The 18,932-nt window shown below is 32.8% G+C and overlaps 1 protein-coding gene across 7 annotated transcripts in view; it reads right to left on the reverse strand.

Moving 5' to 3' along the window:
* The window catches only part of LOC149085105 (nucleolysin TIAR-like), an 860,358-nt gene that overhangs the window by 779,329 nt on the left and 62,097 nt on the right, over positions 1 to 18,932 (reverse strand). For all 7 annotated transcript variants that reach the window (XM_089232912.1, XM_089232908.1, XM_089232907.1 and 4 more), the window contains one exon: positions 18,398 to 18,490. In XM_089232912.1, the coding sequence (XP_089089038.1) occupies positions 18,398 to 18,490 (93 nt within the window). The remainder of the gene's footprint in view (positions 1 to 18,397; positions 18,491 to 18,932) is intronic.

Here is an 18,932-nt window from a genome sequence, read left to right on the forward strand (position 1 = left end):
GTTTGGATGATGCTTACGTCATCAACCACCCTTTATGAAGATATGCAATATTGCTCGGTGGGCCAAAAACGAGAAAAAATATTTCGCTATTTTGCGGGCACATGAATTAACATTCTCGCTAATGATATATCTCATACAGAGCCACTTGAGCGATCTCTAAATGTTTCCTTCAAGTGGCTGCTTAAGTGATATGGAAATGTTATCGGGTCACTTTTATATATAAGTGTCTGGAAATGTGTCCAGGCCTCTTTAGTGCTCTGGAACTGTGCAACGCATCACTCAACTGATCCATAATTAAGCCATGGATCACTTAAGTAATCTGGAAATGTTCCGCGGATTTGTAAGTGCTTAAGTGCTATCAAATTGTGCCACATGTCACTCTAGGGATGTCTAAATGTACCACGGATCGTTTAAGTGTTCTGGGTTACTTAAGTGATCTTTGAATGTACCACGGGGTTACTTCAGTGATCTGAAAATGTGCCACGGGCCACTTAAATGTTCTGTAATTGTGCCACGGGTCATTTAAGCGATCTGTAAATGTGCCGCTTAGTTCATTTTTACAAAATTAAGTTTGAGGGGTGCAAGCCACATCAGATAACCTTCAGGGCCTCATTTAGTCCGCGGGTCATGGGTTTACCATATATGGCTTAAAGGGTGGGTCGCAATGAATTTTTTAAAGAGAAATTTTGAGTTCTTACCCTTCAAATAGCATTGAAATTAACAGAAATTGATTATAATAACATATAAAGGTATTTTCTTTCGAAATTTAATTTTTTTAAATGTTTTTTACATAAAAAAAATTTTCCGTCTGGGGGAGGCGCACGAGTCCCCTATGCCCCTCTGCCGCGTGTGTTTCTGATCCCACCAATATGCGCTAGGAGGTAGGGGGCAGTGCTGACAAGGTTTTGCTGACTTTTGCTGACGGGGGGGGGGGGTCAAAAATGGCTAAATAATTTGCTGACGTAATGCTTGAACGGCCCCTAAGACCAATGGTTCACCAGTAAAATGCTACACGCCCTGTTACTTATACACCCAAGATAATACATTGCACTTAAAAATTATGGTTTCTTTATCTAAGTATGATACCATCTATATTTATATCCCAACATGAATATCGTTTCGAAATTTGATGTGAAGATGTTGTTCTACAGATTATGGGAGAGAATTTAGAGCAATGCGAACACACTCATTTTTTTTCTAAACGGTTTTGTTGAAGGATTTTCAAACTCGCTAATCTATTACCTCGCTTTCATTTTCCAATATGCAATGTAGTTTGAGAATACTCGAGTCACAGATAGGTGAACTTGGTAGCCTTTAAAAGTGAATTTCTTTTAATTGCCGCAGTAGTGAAACAAAATCAGCATAAATCCCTTTGTTGAAGCCAAGAGAGTTCTTTTCTAAATGCCCTGCTAAATGAGAGTTACAGAAGTAGCTGCTCTCGTTCGGATGATTACTAATTCCATTATAAACGCATGGTCGACATCGAGAGGTATTCTCAATGAAAGATCGCCTAGAGCTCCCAATTACAGAGCGAACTATTAATCGGTTTATAAGTATTGGAAAATTTACTGCCTCGTAACGGCAAACGACCAAGTTTCAGTAATCGATTTGACTTCATGTATAAACTGCACCCCCCCCCCCAATTCCTTTTCTATCCTTGAAGTGTAAGGTCGATTTTACAGCATGAGAGTGAGAGAAAGCGAGTGAATGGGAGGTGTTTTACGGGAATGTAACTCAAAGAAGGAGAAACTGGAACACATTGAATGATAGATTCAGTGTTACACATGCAATTAAAGATCCAATTATTTTGCTCCACTTCGTTTAACAATTTCTGCGGATTTCTCATATCGTCTCTTTCAAATTCGTTCACAGAAAAGTACTAATGATTGCGGTTCGTATTAAATTAGAGCTTAAACATGGAGATCTTCATTCCTCAGACATTTACGAAATGCAGAAATGAAAAAAGAAAAACAAGTGTAACATTTCAGGCTTGATTGAGCTAAATGTGGTTGTGTTATTATTATTTTTCGAGATGTGTTTCGACGTTAAGACAGCTATTAAATATAACGTTACAGACTTTGAAGTCGAGCCAACAAAATAAAGATTCCCGAGAGAAACAAAGGATAAAAAAAACACCATTTTGAATAGCCCCCGTTAGATGAATGAACTCACTTTAATATCATAAGTTTTGGAAATGATCACCGATTAAAGTTTACATGATGCGACACTAATGGACAGTAATTTCATTTTGTTCATGGAACACAACTTTATATAAAATATATGATTTTTTTCCATGTATCAAGGGCATGTCAAAAAATATATAAATTTCAATCTTAATCACGAAATATTTTTATTTTTAAAAAGTATCGCCATTATCCATCCACACGTGTACTCTTCTGAAAGGATGAGCAACAGTGTTATTTTTAAGCGACTTTTGCTCCTTAACCTTCTCTTCATAAGATTTATCCTTCACGTTGCACACTCATTTTTATTTACTCACATTTTTTCGCACCGTGTCCCCCCTAAAACCCTCCTCCTGTTTGCGTGCCAGACTACTTCACTCTACAACAAACTTTAGCATTCCATCGAAAATCTCGCTATTTTTGGCATGCCATTAATTATCGGTTTCCTACTTGCTTCTAGCACTGTCCACAACGCTACCATTAACTGCAAAGTGTTTTTTATTTCTTTTTAGCCGTCTTTTTACTGTGTACCCCCTTCTTATTTCGCTTCACTCTTAACAAGTCCCTAATAAGACGGATGAAATTTATTGTTTCTGCTCTCAGATTTTGTACACGCAATTTGAGGGAAAAGAATAATAATGAAAAAAAATAAAAAATAAATAAATAAAAAAAGGGGGATGCCCAGTAAAGAGAGAGAACTGCTTTATCAGCTTCGAAGGAAACTTTAAGAACTTATGCTTAAGCATGTTGTTCGCTATATCTCGCAAGAGCTGAATTTGTTTAGTTGTTTTTGCCAATTTTTTTTTATTCGTATCCCGTTTTGACGGGTGAATACACACACACTCTCTCTCGCACACACATACGCAGCGATTAAGTTAGTTCTTGTAAGAGCAGTTGTTTAGGAGCTTCTAGTGTGGGTAGTTTAACATAGGAATTTATTGCTGGATTGAACGTTTTAACCAAAGATTTTCTTACGTTGAGAAATTTGCTTAGCAAAGAATCGCATTTGTTACAGTGCAGCGTTCCGTTGCAGAAAAACGGATGTTATTACAATGTTCACGTTTCATTAGAGGTGCTGGATAAGAAAAAAAATTAAATAACTAAATAAATAAAAGTAGTGTATTTGCTTCCGCTTTTGCTCTTCAAGTAATTAAACATGTTCAGTCGCATTCAAATTTTCTGCATCATTACTAAATAATAAAAAAAGAGGAGGACAGAAAAATCATTATCGGATATAAAACAATTCTAAGAAATTGATGTATTGTTAGAAGAAACAAACTGATTTTGAAGAAAAGAGCTTCGAAACATTTAAAAGAATTAATATGCCATTGTAAATGGTGATTACGGAAATTTATTTCCTTAATCACCATTCACTGGCATTTAATGCACTCATTCATTTTTATTCATTCTCGTTGCCAGTTAGTTGCAGACGAAACAAGGCTACAGAACTTCTTTTTACTTCATTAACTCAGTTCCTATCGTAAAGAACTTCATTACCTCCAGGTACTTCCGCATCACCACATTCTACATACTTTTATTCGCTAATAAATTCCATTGTGTTTAATGAAAGATATGCCCAAACAATACCGTTTTTAGTAGCTTTAATTTTTAAGCATTGGATAATTTTTTAATATACACAATGAACTCGGTGTTTCGTTATAGCATCGTAACGAATTTGATTATACTCCAAAGGCAGATTAATAACCAATTCTTCAAGTCTCTTCAAGTAGCATCATTATATTTTGGAAAAAAAATACTTCCAGCTTTTTTTCCCCTCTCAACCTATAGTTTGAATAAAATAAATACCCAAAACTGCTATCATGTTTTATTTTCATTTGCATTGAACAATGAAATAAGATCCTAGTTTAATCTTAATTTAAAAACAAATTTGAACCGAACACAAAACTTGATAAAAGGTATTTTTATATTTAATTGCTTTTAATGAATAATTTGACGTACTTTCCGTAATTTTAGTGTCAAGTTTCAAGCATCGAATTTTTTCTTATTAAATTCTTCATTAATGTGACGAGCGAGGAGTTTGCAATTCTTTCTATTGTCTAAACATGTTTTGCCATTCGGATTTAATTCTCTAACATTTTTTTTTTTTTATCCTGAGTCTGATCGATGCTTTTATTGTGGTAGTTTATTAAGTTTCCTCAAAGCTACATCCGAGTATATAGACATTTTGAGTATAAGAAATATCAAGTTTCAAGCGTCGTAAGATGGAATGGTCGAATAAATATGCGGAAATATTTAAATATTTTGATCAATTTATTTAGCCGTAATTATGAAATTTAAGACATCCGTAGTCATTAGCTTCAAGGACTTTTCCACATTTCTATTTTTATACTATATTTATATGTATCTCGGACTATGTGAACTTACGAAAGATGTTCTTTCTGTACGTGCAAATACTGCATGATATTTTTTTTTCCGATATCGAAGCCCAATAACATTGAAAAATATCTCACCTTATCAATCATCGCGACGTACATTAGTTGCCTAAAGTGCAAGTAATTCATATATAAGCTCATTAAAATGTACTTTGCAGATATCGAACGATACGTTCAGGCATTCAGTGAAGATATTAATGTTATCAACAAAAAAAAAAAAAGAAGCCGACTCACTATTGGATCATTAACCGATATATCGGGCGTTTCTAACAATAGAAAATTTCAGCAAATTTGAACAGATCTGAGGAGAGAAGTTCCCTTCAGCTATATGGAAATTTTATGGATAACGAAATGTCAAAAATAGAAATTAATTATTTGCGTTTCACTGAAATTATAGGAGATAAGTATATATTTTGTTCGACAAAATACATTATCAACTGTATTTCGAAGAAAATGAATTATGTCGTTCGAAAAAAAATATTATTCGTTGAATACAATACACATCGGTATTATATTGGATAATTCAGTGTAGCTGAGTAAAAAATTCCAAAAGAACAGACGATAACATATGTTTATGTACTGTTATTTTCACCTTTTAAAGAGTACGACTGACTATATGTAATTTTTTTTTATTAAGCATTTACTGCGTGTGTGTTTGTGTGCAAGTGATTTTTTCTGCCAGTATTCAGTATTTTCATCGAAATTCCATAACAAGCGTATTATTCATAAATCAACTACGCACACAAAACTATTTTCCGTACATGTGAATATCAGATAAATATTGGTTATTAATGTGTAATATTTATTTATTCATATCATTTTAATTTATCGTTTTTTTATATTATATGAGAGAATAATAATGTCCCAATTTTTGATAAGATGGATTCCAAGTGATGAGATAAGGTAGGAGTAATCGAGAAGCTATCCATATTTAAAGAATGTCAACTACATTTCTATGGGCAGATATTTTGGTTTCTGGCTTATTATTTTTGGGTAGCTGTATGTAGACTACGACAACCATAATTTTATAGGTTTTTTCTAATAACATTTATTTTGGTATATATTGTTATTTTTTTTTCCTTCTTCTTTTTCCAGCCACCTTGTTGGACAATTTGTCTGTTTCTGATTTTGTATTTGTGTTTGTGAAATTTCAAGATGATTTTTTTTTTGTTGATAATTTCACTTATTTGATTTCCGCGATGATCTAATAACATCCTTTGAATATTTTGATGTAAAATAAATAAAGTACATTGGTTCTAATGTATCTAGCAAAAAGAAAAAAATAGTTCTGATACTTCTTTCCTCAAGAGTTTTCACTAGTCTATAAAAAGAATTTGGAAAATGCAAATCCTGTTCATGTTTTTCAGCACAGTTTTTCATGTCCCTAATAACCATTTTCTTTTTCCATTGGCATACGATCCAATTTTTTCGTTTTGGTGTTTTATTTATATAATATATGATATAGAAGCTTTTTATTCACATCTTTGAAAATGTTCCTTGATAAATATTTAAGAAAAGTAAAATATAAAATTTTCTGTGTTTCTCGGGCCAAAATGAAACAAAATCCTTCACGTAAGAACATTTTTCTTCTGGCTTTAAATAACTTCAGTCCACAATGGCTAAGAAGTCAGATGTATTGCTTGCATAAACCATCGGAAAAGAATGCGATAAGGAAGACAAAGCGCACAATTGTTTTTTGAAAGAAGCCAATTCGTCCACGTTACTTGCTATGGATCTCACGTAGGGCAATTCATTCTCAGGCGACCACGAAACTCCGTGATCTGGCTCTTCCATTGGCTCGAGGTAAACAAGAATGCTCTCCGTTCCCGTAATTTGAGAACCCTGTACAAGAATGGTAAATGGTACAAAGATCCTATGGTTGCTGAAGTTCCGTTGATCATTTTCTCTCCAATGGAAGCTCTTTCATTAAGAAAATGTTCTGAAAACGTCCAATCACTCGTTTAGTCAACAGCTAAGAATTTTTTTCTTTTTTCTTATTCTTTATTTCTCATTCACTTACTAGCCTTTATCAGTGAAGAGTGCGAGCAAAATCGATTAAGACGTTTTTTTATTCTCTCGTTTATCTTGAATCTTGATTCGAGCGGCACATCTTCGATTGCAATCATTGGAAGATGTTGATGAGCAGAATATATAATTTCACATTATAATGCATTTTGTATATAATGTTCATTATTTCAAAATTATAACTAACAAAAAAAGTATTACGAACATTGAGATCAACATTGATATACAATATAATTTATCTTTATTTTCAGATTTTTTTTCAAATTTTCAGTAAATCCCAGACATTTTATTGACGTTTATTAGGCTTTTTATAGCTAATTATGTGAATAAATATTGTTTATTGTCAAAGTTGACTTGCCCTGACCCATCTACAGTCTTAACTAGAAAATTATAAAAGTTTAGGAACGTCTTAACACTTTAAGCGGCATAGTAAAAATCACACTAAATCCCCCTAGAAAATGCTATATCTTTTTTAATGAAGTAGCTTTCTTTCGATTTTCAGCAGATAAAAAGTAAGGAATATAGGAAGAAAAGTATTTCCTCGAGAAATCAACTTTACAAAATATATAGGCTTCACAATGCTGAAATAAGGGGCCTTTGATGAGGCTAGATAACTCGTCAATGTTATTTAAAGGATTAATAAAAAAATGGAAAAACATCTAGAGCAAAAATAATCAGTGCCGGTATTCACCACAACAGGGGTTATTTTATTCAAATAGTAAGCAAGTTAGTAATTTTGCACATTATAAGTTTTGCCTATATTTCTAATGTTTTGACAAAACTGCTCATGCTTCACGGCAGTGCATCGAAACATCTCCAGCGGAACCATTTTCATTCCCATTTCTAAACTAAAGAGTACAACGTTGAGTTTACAAGAGCGTGTTTTACTGGTGAAACACACTTACGAAACGGTGATTCCGCACAGAATGTGGTAGGCACAGATTTCTGGAACTCCTCCCTATCCCTTCATTAAGGCGTTCCTAACCTTTCACAATTTTCTCATGGGAAGTTAAGACTGTAGACATCTCAGAACACGTCAATTTTAATTACACACACCCTGTATTTAAGCATTTGACGTATATGTTGGATAATTTAATTCAATGAATTGAACATCTCACCTTGTATTTCGTTCCGTTACAGAAATGACTTATCTTTTGAGAAATATACTGAAACTGGATCAATAGCTAGATGAAGATTAATAAATGTATTACATTAATATAAGTTAAAACTTAAAGTTTTTTTCCACTGCCGCAATTTCCTTTATTCTTCTCGAATTCGTGCGAACAGATTAAAGTGAATTGAATCATCTCTTTGAGTGGAATGCTAAATTAATTTTACTGAGCGAATCAAATTTGACAATAGATACCCAAGTACGTATTTCTGAAAGGAGAAAATGAAAATTTGCTTCTTAGATATGATATTGAAAATTCTATTTCCATGTCAAAACTGTAAAAAATATTATTTAGAATATTGCAAAAATAATATTAATAAACTGAAATTTATATTCTTATTATAAAACAAAAAAAAATTGCTAAAAATTTGATGCTTTTAATTTTCGTGTTATTTTCCTCTCTCTTCTTGGAATATTGAATTCATCCTTTGGCTTGAAGTATTCATAATGCCTCGAAAGAATATAGAATATATAATTGAACACAAATATTTAAGCATCTCTCTCAACATATTAGATATACAACACATTCATTTTAAGGACACCTTGAAGTCAGGTATTTTTTTCACTCTTCATTCACTGTTGCATGATTTAACACATACAAGAATGCATCGTAAAAGAACAAAAATAAATTCCATAAGCTCTCGAAACAGCGAATAAATTGAAGGATGGCATGCCTTTGGAAAGAAAATAAATATAAAAAGAAACACAAAATGATCTTACATGCAGAGAAATATTTTCGGCGGAAAGTATCAAAAATCTATCCGTCTTCACTCTTAGTTTATCAAAAATGGCAACAGTAGCCATATTTTTCATCTTGGTATTTCTTTATTCTTTCTCACTCTATTTCTTGGCAATCCCCTTCTTCTTGAGCCGATCTCTGGTTTGGGGACCGGAATCGAAGACAAAATGAAGGAGAAGCGAAGTTTTGCAGTCTCGGGCCTCAGCTGTTAAAGCATTCGTTGGCCGTCAAGACTAGTCTTTTCTTGCTACTTGCCAGCTGGTCTAGCGAGACGCACGTTTGCCGACCCTCATTCTCGAAGAGCGATGGCGTGGACGCAACGAAACTGGGGTGAACGAAGGTGAACTTGGCGGAAATCCACCCGTGCGAATACCCTGCTACATTTTTCAAACAGCTTCGCAAAGAACGAAGGGATTTATAAACAGGTGGCACTGAGAGTTCCGTGAATAGAATCCTTAGATATGCGCTTTGACTTTCACAATTTACGGGACCGAAGGAAAAATATTTTTTCTTTTTGTGTGTGTGTGTGTGTTTTTTTGCAAAGTTTCTGTATTTTTGCAGGAAAAACTTGAAATTGGACTTGAAATGAAAGAAAAAAAAATAGAGAAACAAATAAACAAACCCCAAGCAAAGATACTTTCAGAAAAGGATAGAAGTTTTGTCTCTGAGTATGTAACTGCGTGGGGAAAAAATTCAACTTCTACAACAGATGCTAACCTTTACGCAAAACAAACTTTTCCGTTGTGTGATGCATACGTTTGTATACGATGATTATCCATACACAATATATCCAACGGGATTCTATTCGGGTATGTATGACTCCAAAATCATTACGTCACTGATTTAACTATAGAATAATATTGACAACGAGATGAGGACAAATAACAATTTACAAAACGTCACCATATCTTTCGGCACTCGTGGGTATCAAGGTGGGAAAACAAATGCGATCTGTCCCAACTCTACTAGAGTTTCGGGGAAAGTATTCTTTTTGATTGAGGATTTAACTGTCAACAATTCATCACTTTTTTTAAGTCGCACTCTTGTGTGTGAAGTTGAATTTTCAAGAATGACTGAAAAATTTTTCATTCAATTGCAAATAGAATACTAAACATTTTGTGTCAATCAGTAAATTTTTTCTTTCATAATAATAGAAAGAAATAACAAATTATAGTGTAAAACAAATATATGAGAAAACACGTTTTTGAGCACATCTGTAAGATTTAAAATAAAACCACTGACCAAAAAATTCTGCAATTTTGCCAAAATATTTATTCGACATGTGTTAGTAAAATAAACCTCGGATTTAGCAATTTGACTAATGGGAAATATTTTTTTTTAATATAAAAGTTTATATACGTATTTTTTCAAACTTTAAAAATCCATAAAGCTCTAACAAATGATCAGATACCCAAGTTCGAGGTCATTTTACTAAAACATGCCTAGTAAACATTTCTGCAAACTTTTAGAATTTTTGGGGCAGTAGTTTTCTCTTTATCTTACGGATGATCTTAAAAACTGCAGTCTGAGAGAAAACCACGTTGAAAGTATTTTTTCTTGTATATATAAGTACATTTACACTGTAATTCACTCCTTTCTTTATTTCGGAAAAAAAAAACATGTCAATTCACACGAAATTTTTAGTATTTCATTTGCAATTGAATGAAATGTTATTTGAAGTTATTTTTGGAAGGTTCGTGACACCCTTTAATAGGCTGCAAAGAATTTTATCACTCTCTATTGCCACCATTATTTAAAATACCTGAGACTAATATGGCCCTTCTGAGTGGTTTGATTTCTCTTGAAACTGGTTTACAGTGTTACCAACTTAGTTATGTTCGAACTAGATCTAGTCTTTCTTTCGGAAATTCCGTTGGAAAAGAGATACCCAGCTAGTTTCAAAGCGAACTAAGTTACATAATTGAAACATTACTAACAAAACATTTTTTAGTTTTTTATATCGCGATTTAAGTTTTTTTGTAATGTGAATTTCAATAAATCTAGTTGTTTAATTTTTGAAATATTAGCAACACTGCTGGTTTATTATATTTTGATGAAATATTTCATGGTAAAAAAAATGCATATACAAATACAAAAATCTGAACTCACAACACGCAAACATCTGCCATCAGAACATCAAAATCAAATAGTATAATCTAAGTTCTGTTTAACTGAGTAAATTGAAAAACAAGGTTTCTGATGAACCTAAATTTCCGTACAACTTCCCAATGTTAAAAATTAAGAAATAACGATGATAATATGGCCAATCGAGTTACTCATTTTTTAAACTTACCTGATTCTGATAAAAAAAATCACATATATTTGACACAAAAATTTCTTACTGGAAATAGATATTGAACAAAAATTTCAGACAAAATTAAACTGCAAATATGAACTTCGTCATTTTAAAATCAAAATAAATTGGTGAAAACGCAGATGAATTGAAAGAAATTTATAAACGAGTAAAGAACCAACACTTCAGATTTTTTTATTCTAATCATTCCTCAAAATGAATGGATGGAATATGCTAAATATATGATTACATGAACTTTCTGCATAAAAACCTTCGATATTCTTGCTTATGGAGTAAATATAGACAACATGACCATAACACCAACACATCCATAACAATCAACTACTAAGGCATCTCAAATACACTTACGTTAGAAACCAACGAACGTGCGGATTCCATTTGCTATGAGTGCAGTCCAAATAGAAAAAAGAAATTCGCATGCAACTATTGGTTATCAATACACTGCAGGACTAAGAAATATCTAAAACTTTTGAAACAGGTCACAATGAGAAATTTCATACCTCTGAAATTTATGAAAAGTCATGAATTTGCTAGGCCTGTGAATAAAACCAGTGCTCGCGTCACATTTTTGAAATTCATGATGTGCCACTAAATGGCATATTGGACATTCTAGTACTAAACTTCTACACAATTTGGTGAACTGCCATCCAGCTAAGCATCCCTCTACCAAAATATTTCAGGTCACATGTTCAAGCACGTACAGAAGTAGTCGTGCAGAAAATAGGCACATAACATTCAAAATGAGAAAAGTACAGACAATAGCCATATTAGTTATATTACAGTACTTCACTATAGTTATTGATACTAAAAGGTATTCAGATTATTCCAACATTCAGCATAATGAAAAACCTCAAATGAGTACGAGTTGAAACTGAAACCAAGCACCGGATAACATCATATTAATTTTTCATAATATAGATCAGCGTTTCTTCAACTATGATCCGCAACGATGACACAGGTGGTCCGCTCTGGCAGACTTGATTATTCAGTTCTAACTGAATGAAAAATTATTGAATTATTTTGAAAGAGATAATAATATCCATATATGGGTTCAAATACAAATTTTATATTCATACCCTATATCATCAATGAAATATAAATGCTGGGAATCGCTATCCTACATACGGGATATTACTAATTGTAGCCAAAAAATTCAATTTACGACAAATGCGCTAATTACTGCTGAAACGGATGAAACGGAGAAATAAAGTGCTGTTATATAGAATGCAGTAAACAAAAGTGTATTTGACAAAAAGAACATTCAAACATCAGAATGACCATATTTCATTGAGAAAAATAAGGGGAACTGGGATCTTAAATTCATTAGAAAATACGGGACGTCACCAATTGATTTTTTTCACCAAACATTTTTTGTTTTCACAGGTCTTCAAAATCCGCAATCGAAGTTAGAATCACTGAAAAACTTAAGAAAAAACGTTGAACCTTACAAATATGTAGAATAAATATTTGTATTTATAGCTATAATTATCATAATAAGTATGAAAACGCTGTTTATTCACGATTTTAGTAAACATTACAAATTCGAATTTGCATCTTTGAAAAAAAAAGACAAATGTATAAAAAATTTCGGAACAACCAAAAAAATATAAGAATGCCCTGTAATTCAGGATACAAGAGATATTCGTCGAGTTGTTTCATATATTTAACTGGTCTTTGGGTTCACAACGCTGTTATAGATAATATGAGATGTGAAAAAACACATTCTGAATCTGAATCATTCTGAGTAAGAGAAATACGAAAAAATCTGATCATTCTTAATAATTTCTTTTCTCTTTACTTTTGTAATTTATATTTTTGTCTTTCTTACAGCCTTTCTTATTTTGTCTTCTTACATTAGAAAGAGGCATAAGTAAATGATAACCAATGGGAAAGAGTAGAAAAATGTCGCAGACGCTTGCAGATGTCATAGACATAAAGAAAAAAATCAATCGCAGCAGTAGGGTCTCTCTCTATATATAGAAAGTATTCTTCATCACGCAAAAATGTCATTTGTAATGCGCAATTTACCTTTGAAGACACCTAGAAGTTGGAATGCGAGGAATCAAGTGGCGCTGGTCGATTAGGAGATCTAAGATATTTAACAGCCAACGTGAATGAGAGCCATGTTTAGAAATAGTTTATGGAACGAGAAACAACCGGGGAATGCGAACCTGTGCAGCGGTGGAAGTAAAATAAAATGGATGGACTCAGACAGATAAATTGTGTAGTTGTATTAAGATTGTGTCCCATCCTTATCATTATCAAGTTTCAGTAATAACACTTAATTGCACCCTATACACCTATCCATCATGAGAGAGAGCTTCTATGTCATTTTATCAATTCTCTATGTCTCGTCTACTCTTTAGAAAAGCACCAGTTTTATGTTTTTTATGAACAAAATTTAAATAATTTTAAACACCGCTTTAAACTTCCAGTAAAAAGGGAATAGTATAAATTGATTATTGGTTACACATTGATTACAAAAATTTTTTTTACGCCGAAAATTATAACTTTCAAATGCATGCGTATTGGGTTTTTGTTTTTGAGATTGGTTTTTCAAGACAATAAATTGTTTTGGTCAATTTTATTTTTCAATTTACCTTTTATATTCATACCAATCAGACTCTATGATTAAATTATAGTCGATTTAACAGTGTTCCTTTGTTCTACTTCAGAACAATTTCTTAAATAAAATTTTTCATACTATGGTGCATCGACTAAATTCCACATAAAACAAAAGTCAACCTCAATTATTTATTTACAAGCAAATTTAAACAAAAATTAAACTTGATTGATTTTTTCTCTAATAAATTTATTTGTTTTTTTAAAGAATATACAGAGTCGCAAATGGTTAGAATGCATAGAATCCTATCTTCTAAAACAGTATAGATTAGAGCTTTGTCTGCAATTCGATTTGAACGACATTAATCATAACCTTTTCGTAAGTGTCAAAACTGACTTCAGACGAATCGATTATAGATATGCACCTTCAATATTTGTAAAACTGACAGACCAAGTTTATCTGCAAATATTCGTTCTTGACGCAAAACAGACAATAGGATAACTAAGAAAATAAGTCATTTTAAATCACAAACAGCATCGGTTTTTTCCTCGTAATATAATTTGTAAGAAATTGGTTGAGAAATAATTTTCATGAAACCATTGTTCCTTTTGGCATTATAAGTGATATAAGTGAACATTCTGAAAAGTTGCATCACCTTTAAGAACACACGCTATTGTAAATTTAGAATAGATCAATATATTCTCCTTCATTCCATAGAAAATCGAAAGTTAATCTCTTCTTTTGCGATCGAAATCATTACAAGCTTTGAAGTACTTTTTTCGATTTTTCATGCGCTTTCATTTATCGACTTTCATTCCCTCGTTTCAACTTTTTGGCCCTAAAATTTCCCTTCGAAAAATCTATAATTTATATTTTATCATCATTATTATTACACATTTAATTCGACTTTTTTTTCTTTACAGATGCATCCAGTAAAACTTTGATTTATCGAACTGCAATTGTGATTTTAAAAAAAAATCAATAGAATGCTCTAAAGTATAAAATGGTATGTTTTCCAGAATATATATCGGTTTCTAACGTAACCACTTCACCTAAAATATATATAGATCGAGCTTGTTAGATTGACCATTAAAAAAAAACTAAAATAAATAAAAACTTGAACGACACATCGTAATAAATGTCATTCGTACTCTTAAATTTAACGGAAAATTCTTCTGAAAGAGAAACTTTAAACTGAACATTCATTTTACAGGTAATTCATGAAGAAAGGCGAGAATCTATCATTCTGAAAACTGTAAAAATTGTAGCTTTGAGAAAAGTAGCAAAAAATGTCTCAAATTGCCACGCATTAGAGAGCAACGTTGGAAAAAAAAATCTATACATGAGATCAGAGAAAGCTCAATGGAGAGTAAGAAATAAAGAAGCTTAGAAAAAAAAAAGCGTTCGATGTAACATGATGACTCTTGTGTAAAACTGAAAGATCGAGGAAGAAAGACATTTGATAGTAGTCCTTTTCCAATTTTCCTTCCACAAACGGTGTGGAAATGTTCGGAGGAGCGAAATAAAATATCCTTGCAAACTGCTCAGACATCCAGTGCCTTCCGGGTCAAACGTGACCCCAGGATTGCTATTTATTGCCAAGCAGTTTCTTGTCAAATAGACTGTTACTGTGACAACTACGGGCTAGTGATACGTCATCGTCACGTCAAACAATGTGAAGACAAGGCAATTCCATCATCGACCGCACTTGCCTTACGCTTATACGCTTTGTGTGTGTGTGTGTTTTTTCCCCCTTTTGTACTTTTTCAGGAACAAAGTTACGAAATATATATATATATTTTTCAATATTTCAACATTCTAAATTTCATACTATTTATTGTACCCTGAAAGGTCGGGTATATCCATCTCTCTGTCAAAATAGGATAGACGTCCATTTCATGGATTTTTTTTTTCCAAATAGTAAAAACGTCAGGAATAAAACGTATGCAATTCGTTGCATTATCTATAGTAAAAAATAAATATATGATATCGGATAACACGAATAAAACTATTAGATTTTAATTTTTTTTCTTAAAAAAATGTTATCGGTCTAGACAAAGAGGTAGACTATATAGTTTTTTATTTAAATTTATTTATATTCAATATATGCTTTGAGATATTGAGAAATGTATAACCAATTGCTGAAAACAAAAATTAAAATGACATAAAATATGTATTTTTCGAAAAATAGAAATTCTCTAGGTCTGGGGACATAGATGATTGATTTTTGATGGCATTGGTCATCGTCATTTATATCACCATGCACATTATTCCAACGTCAAATCATTAGTTTCTATGCTCGAATATTTGTTTTGATCGCCATTTTCTACTTTATAATGTTTAAACTTTCGGACAGACTTTCTTCTCATTCTGATCAAGAATAAATACATTTCTTCTTTTTCACTCTATCGCAATAATCGTTTGCTTACCACTTTTTCATGTACATGATCAAAACTGGTGCTCCACGACTTGCTTTATACTGAATGGCACCAAGACATCAAAACATAGACATAAATACCATTCATCCCCACGGTTCAATTGGATTAGTTTCGAACAACCAATCAGCTCACAGGTTTTTTTTTTTGTAACGTAGCAAATAGTTCCTGGGGTTCTCACGATCCCTGGCTAGGGGAACCCCTTCAAAATAGTAAGAATGTAGTTCAACGGGAGGACTAGCAATAGGGCGTGGGGATGACCAGACTTTAGTAAGTCCAGTTAACTTGTGTATGTGGTGGCATTCCGATATATATTATACAGGATGACCTGTAAGTGCTAGCACTCTCTTTATTTCATCAACCGTCCGTCGCGGAGGTATGATTCTAGTTTAAAAAATACTCAACAGGCGTTCAAAAATTACCCTGTACCACTTTTGAGAGTGAAAATACAGTGTGTAACAAAATAAAAAAGAATCTAAATTTATAAACGGTCCCTCTTGAACTCTAACTTTCAGTTTGAGAGTTGTTACCCTGGGTTTGCTGATTCCAAGAAAAACATTCCATGTGAGAACACACAGAGATATTCGAATTCAAAAAACGGAGGAAATTTAGGTTTTTCCACATTTAATGCTGTTCTGTCCCAAATTTTTCCTCCGTTTTTCGAATTGGAATATCTCTGAACAAATATTCCACTTAGAAACATGGAATTTTTTATGTTGGCATCAGAAGAGACAGTGAAACAACTTTTTAACATGAAATTAGAACACAGGGGGACCGTATAAAAATGTAGATTTTTTTATTTTGTTACACACTGTATTTTCACTCTGAAAACTGGTACAGAGTACTTTTGAAAGCCTGTGGAGCAATTTTTAAATCGGAATCATACCTCTGCGATGGACGACTGATGAGATAAAGGCCGTACTAGCACTTTCAGGACACCCTGTATATTACATTATATTATGTATATTGGACATTCAGGAAATCTGATTACGATTATCTATCTATCTCTTATCTATTTAATACGGCTTACGATAGCAAATTAAATGACTGTTTTTAAGTTTAATTCAAATTGTTTGAAAATTGTTTAAACGTTTAATGTGTGACTAATTCAATATATTAAATACGTGGTTCACAACGTAAATGTCGCAAGGTTTTTGCAATGGATCAAGAGTAGTTTATATTAATTTAATACGTTTGTTCCTTGCTTACACGAAATATTCCTGGTCGATCTGAAAAAGAGATTCTTTTTTTTGAAACATTGTTGCCAACATTCACTTATAATATGAATACTATTCTTCACCACGTGCTGTAGCGATATAGCGGTATTTCGTTATTTTTTGCCACATCATTGATATTTTAAACACGCCAGAGCTTATTTGTCTGAGACTTGCAGTTTATAGCCAGTTACATAATATTTTTTTCTCTCATTCATCTCAATGAGTAGTTGTTGAACTAACACTCTATCTTGTGACTTTTCTTAGTAGCCATATTCTTGTTCACTCGGCTTGAAAGGTCTTTTACAAACGAAAATAGTAATTTCGGTCACAAAAACTTCTAACAAGGACTCGTCTGGTTTTGAATCGATAAAACCACGGAGCGCATTTTTTGAGCATGAGGCACACACACATGTTGTAGACTGTCTACATCGTCTTTTACACATATTATAGCCCACAAATAATATCACTCCAATTTTATGCAAAAAAATTCAATTTTAAGCAATATATTTAATTCAGTTCAAAATCGCGTGCTTTGGATAGAAGATGGCAAATTCGGTTACAGTGTAATGTTTTGATGCACAAACTGATTACAGGTACCCTTCGCTTTACGCGGTTTCGCTATATCGCGATTTTCAAAACTTGATTTTAGGAGTTCCAACCTGTGAAAATCGGCGTTGGTTTAACCATGGAAATGGGCTTGCAAATTGAAGATATATAACATAGTAAAATAATTTGACGACGAAATACGTTGAATTTGATGCAGCTGAGACAAATATGGGCGAAATTCTCCGATAAAACTTGGAGATAAAACCAGATCTCAAGGATGTACAATGTTTGGTAACACATTGTTACAATACCATGGGAATTTTAATCAGGAAAAGCGGTTCCAGTGAAACTAGAGTTTTCATATTTGCGAAAAATAGGCGTAATTCTCTTTTCTTTGCTACTAATGTTTTTATAAGGAGACGAAAAATGCCGCTTATCAGCCAAATCTTGACTGTTTAAAAAGAGTTATCAGTCCATCACGCCAGGCTCTTCAGGAAAGGAAGCATCCACACTCACTTGAACCAGAAGTAGTTGAGACAGAAAAGTATTAATTTAATTCATTTGATTCATTCATGTTGCCTGAATTCACGGGATTTATTCATAAGTTTTTGAATAATAAATTCATTAAAAAAATGCCCCTTTGCTGTTGGGTTCAATTTTTTTAATCTTTCTGAAGAGAAAACCAACTCCCTATCTTTATCTTTCCAAAGTTAAATTGAATTCACTTTACGCGATTTCGTCTTACGCGACTATTTTGCGGAACCAATTAATCACGTAAAGCGAGGGATGCCTGTATTTTGTAATAACTCACCTTTCCGGCGTTTTGTTGTCTTTTGGCGAGTAGTGCAGAAGTTGCGGCCTGGTGATCAGCTAAATCCACAAAGCAATACGGGTCATTCCCATGCTGAAATAAAATAGAATAATATGACTTTAAGCCTCATGTGAGTAGTATTTGACTCTTGAATAAAAATTTTATATATATATATATATATACATATATATATAATTTTTAATAACAAGGAAAAAAAATTCACATAAATACGTTTACGTGTTATCTATAACGAATCATAAAGATGGATACTGTATATGAGATAAATGCGATTTAAAATAAAAGACACCGTGGTTGAGAGACATCATGGGGTATCAAACTGAAAAGAAAGTTGTTGAAACTAGTGTGTAGAATGTCTAAAACATTATTTTTCAGATAAAGAAATAACAAATGAGGTAGCAAAAATACTTCAACAATAACTTTTCCCTTCGTGTCTTGAAAACATGTGACGTTGGACAATGCGGTACATCTCATGTAAGCGTCTTGTCTCTCGAAAGCTCTTTTTCCCCCCCTTTGA

Source organism: Pholcus phalangioides, unplaced genomic scaffold (genome assembly GCF_987345545.1).
Source record: "Pholcus phalangioides strain wild (caught in Gottingen) unplaced genomic scaffold, Ppha-v1.0 ptg000007l_1, whole genome shotgun sequence".
Classification (NCBI taxonomy): Eukaryota; Metazoa; Arthropoda; class Arachnida; order Araneae; family Pholcidae; genus Pholcus; species Pholcus phalangioides.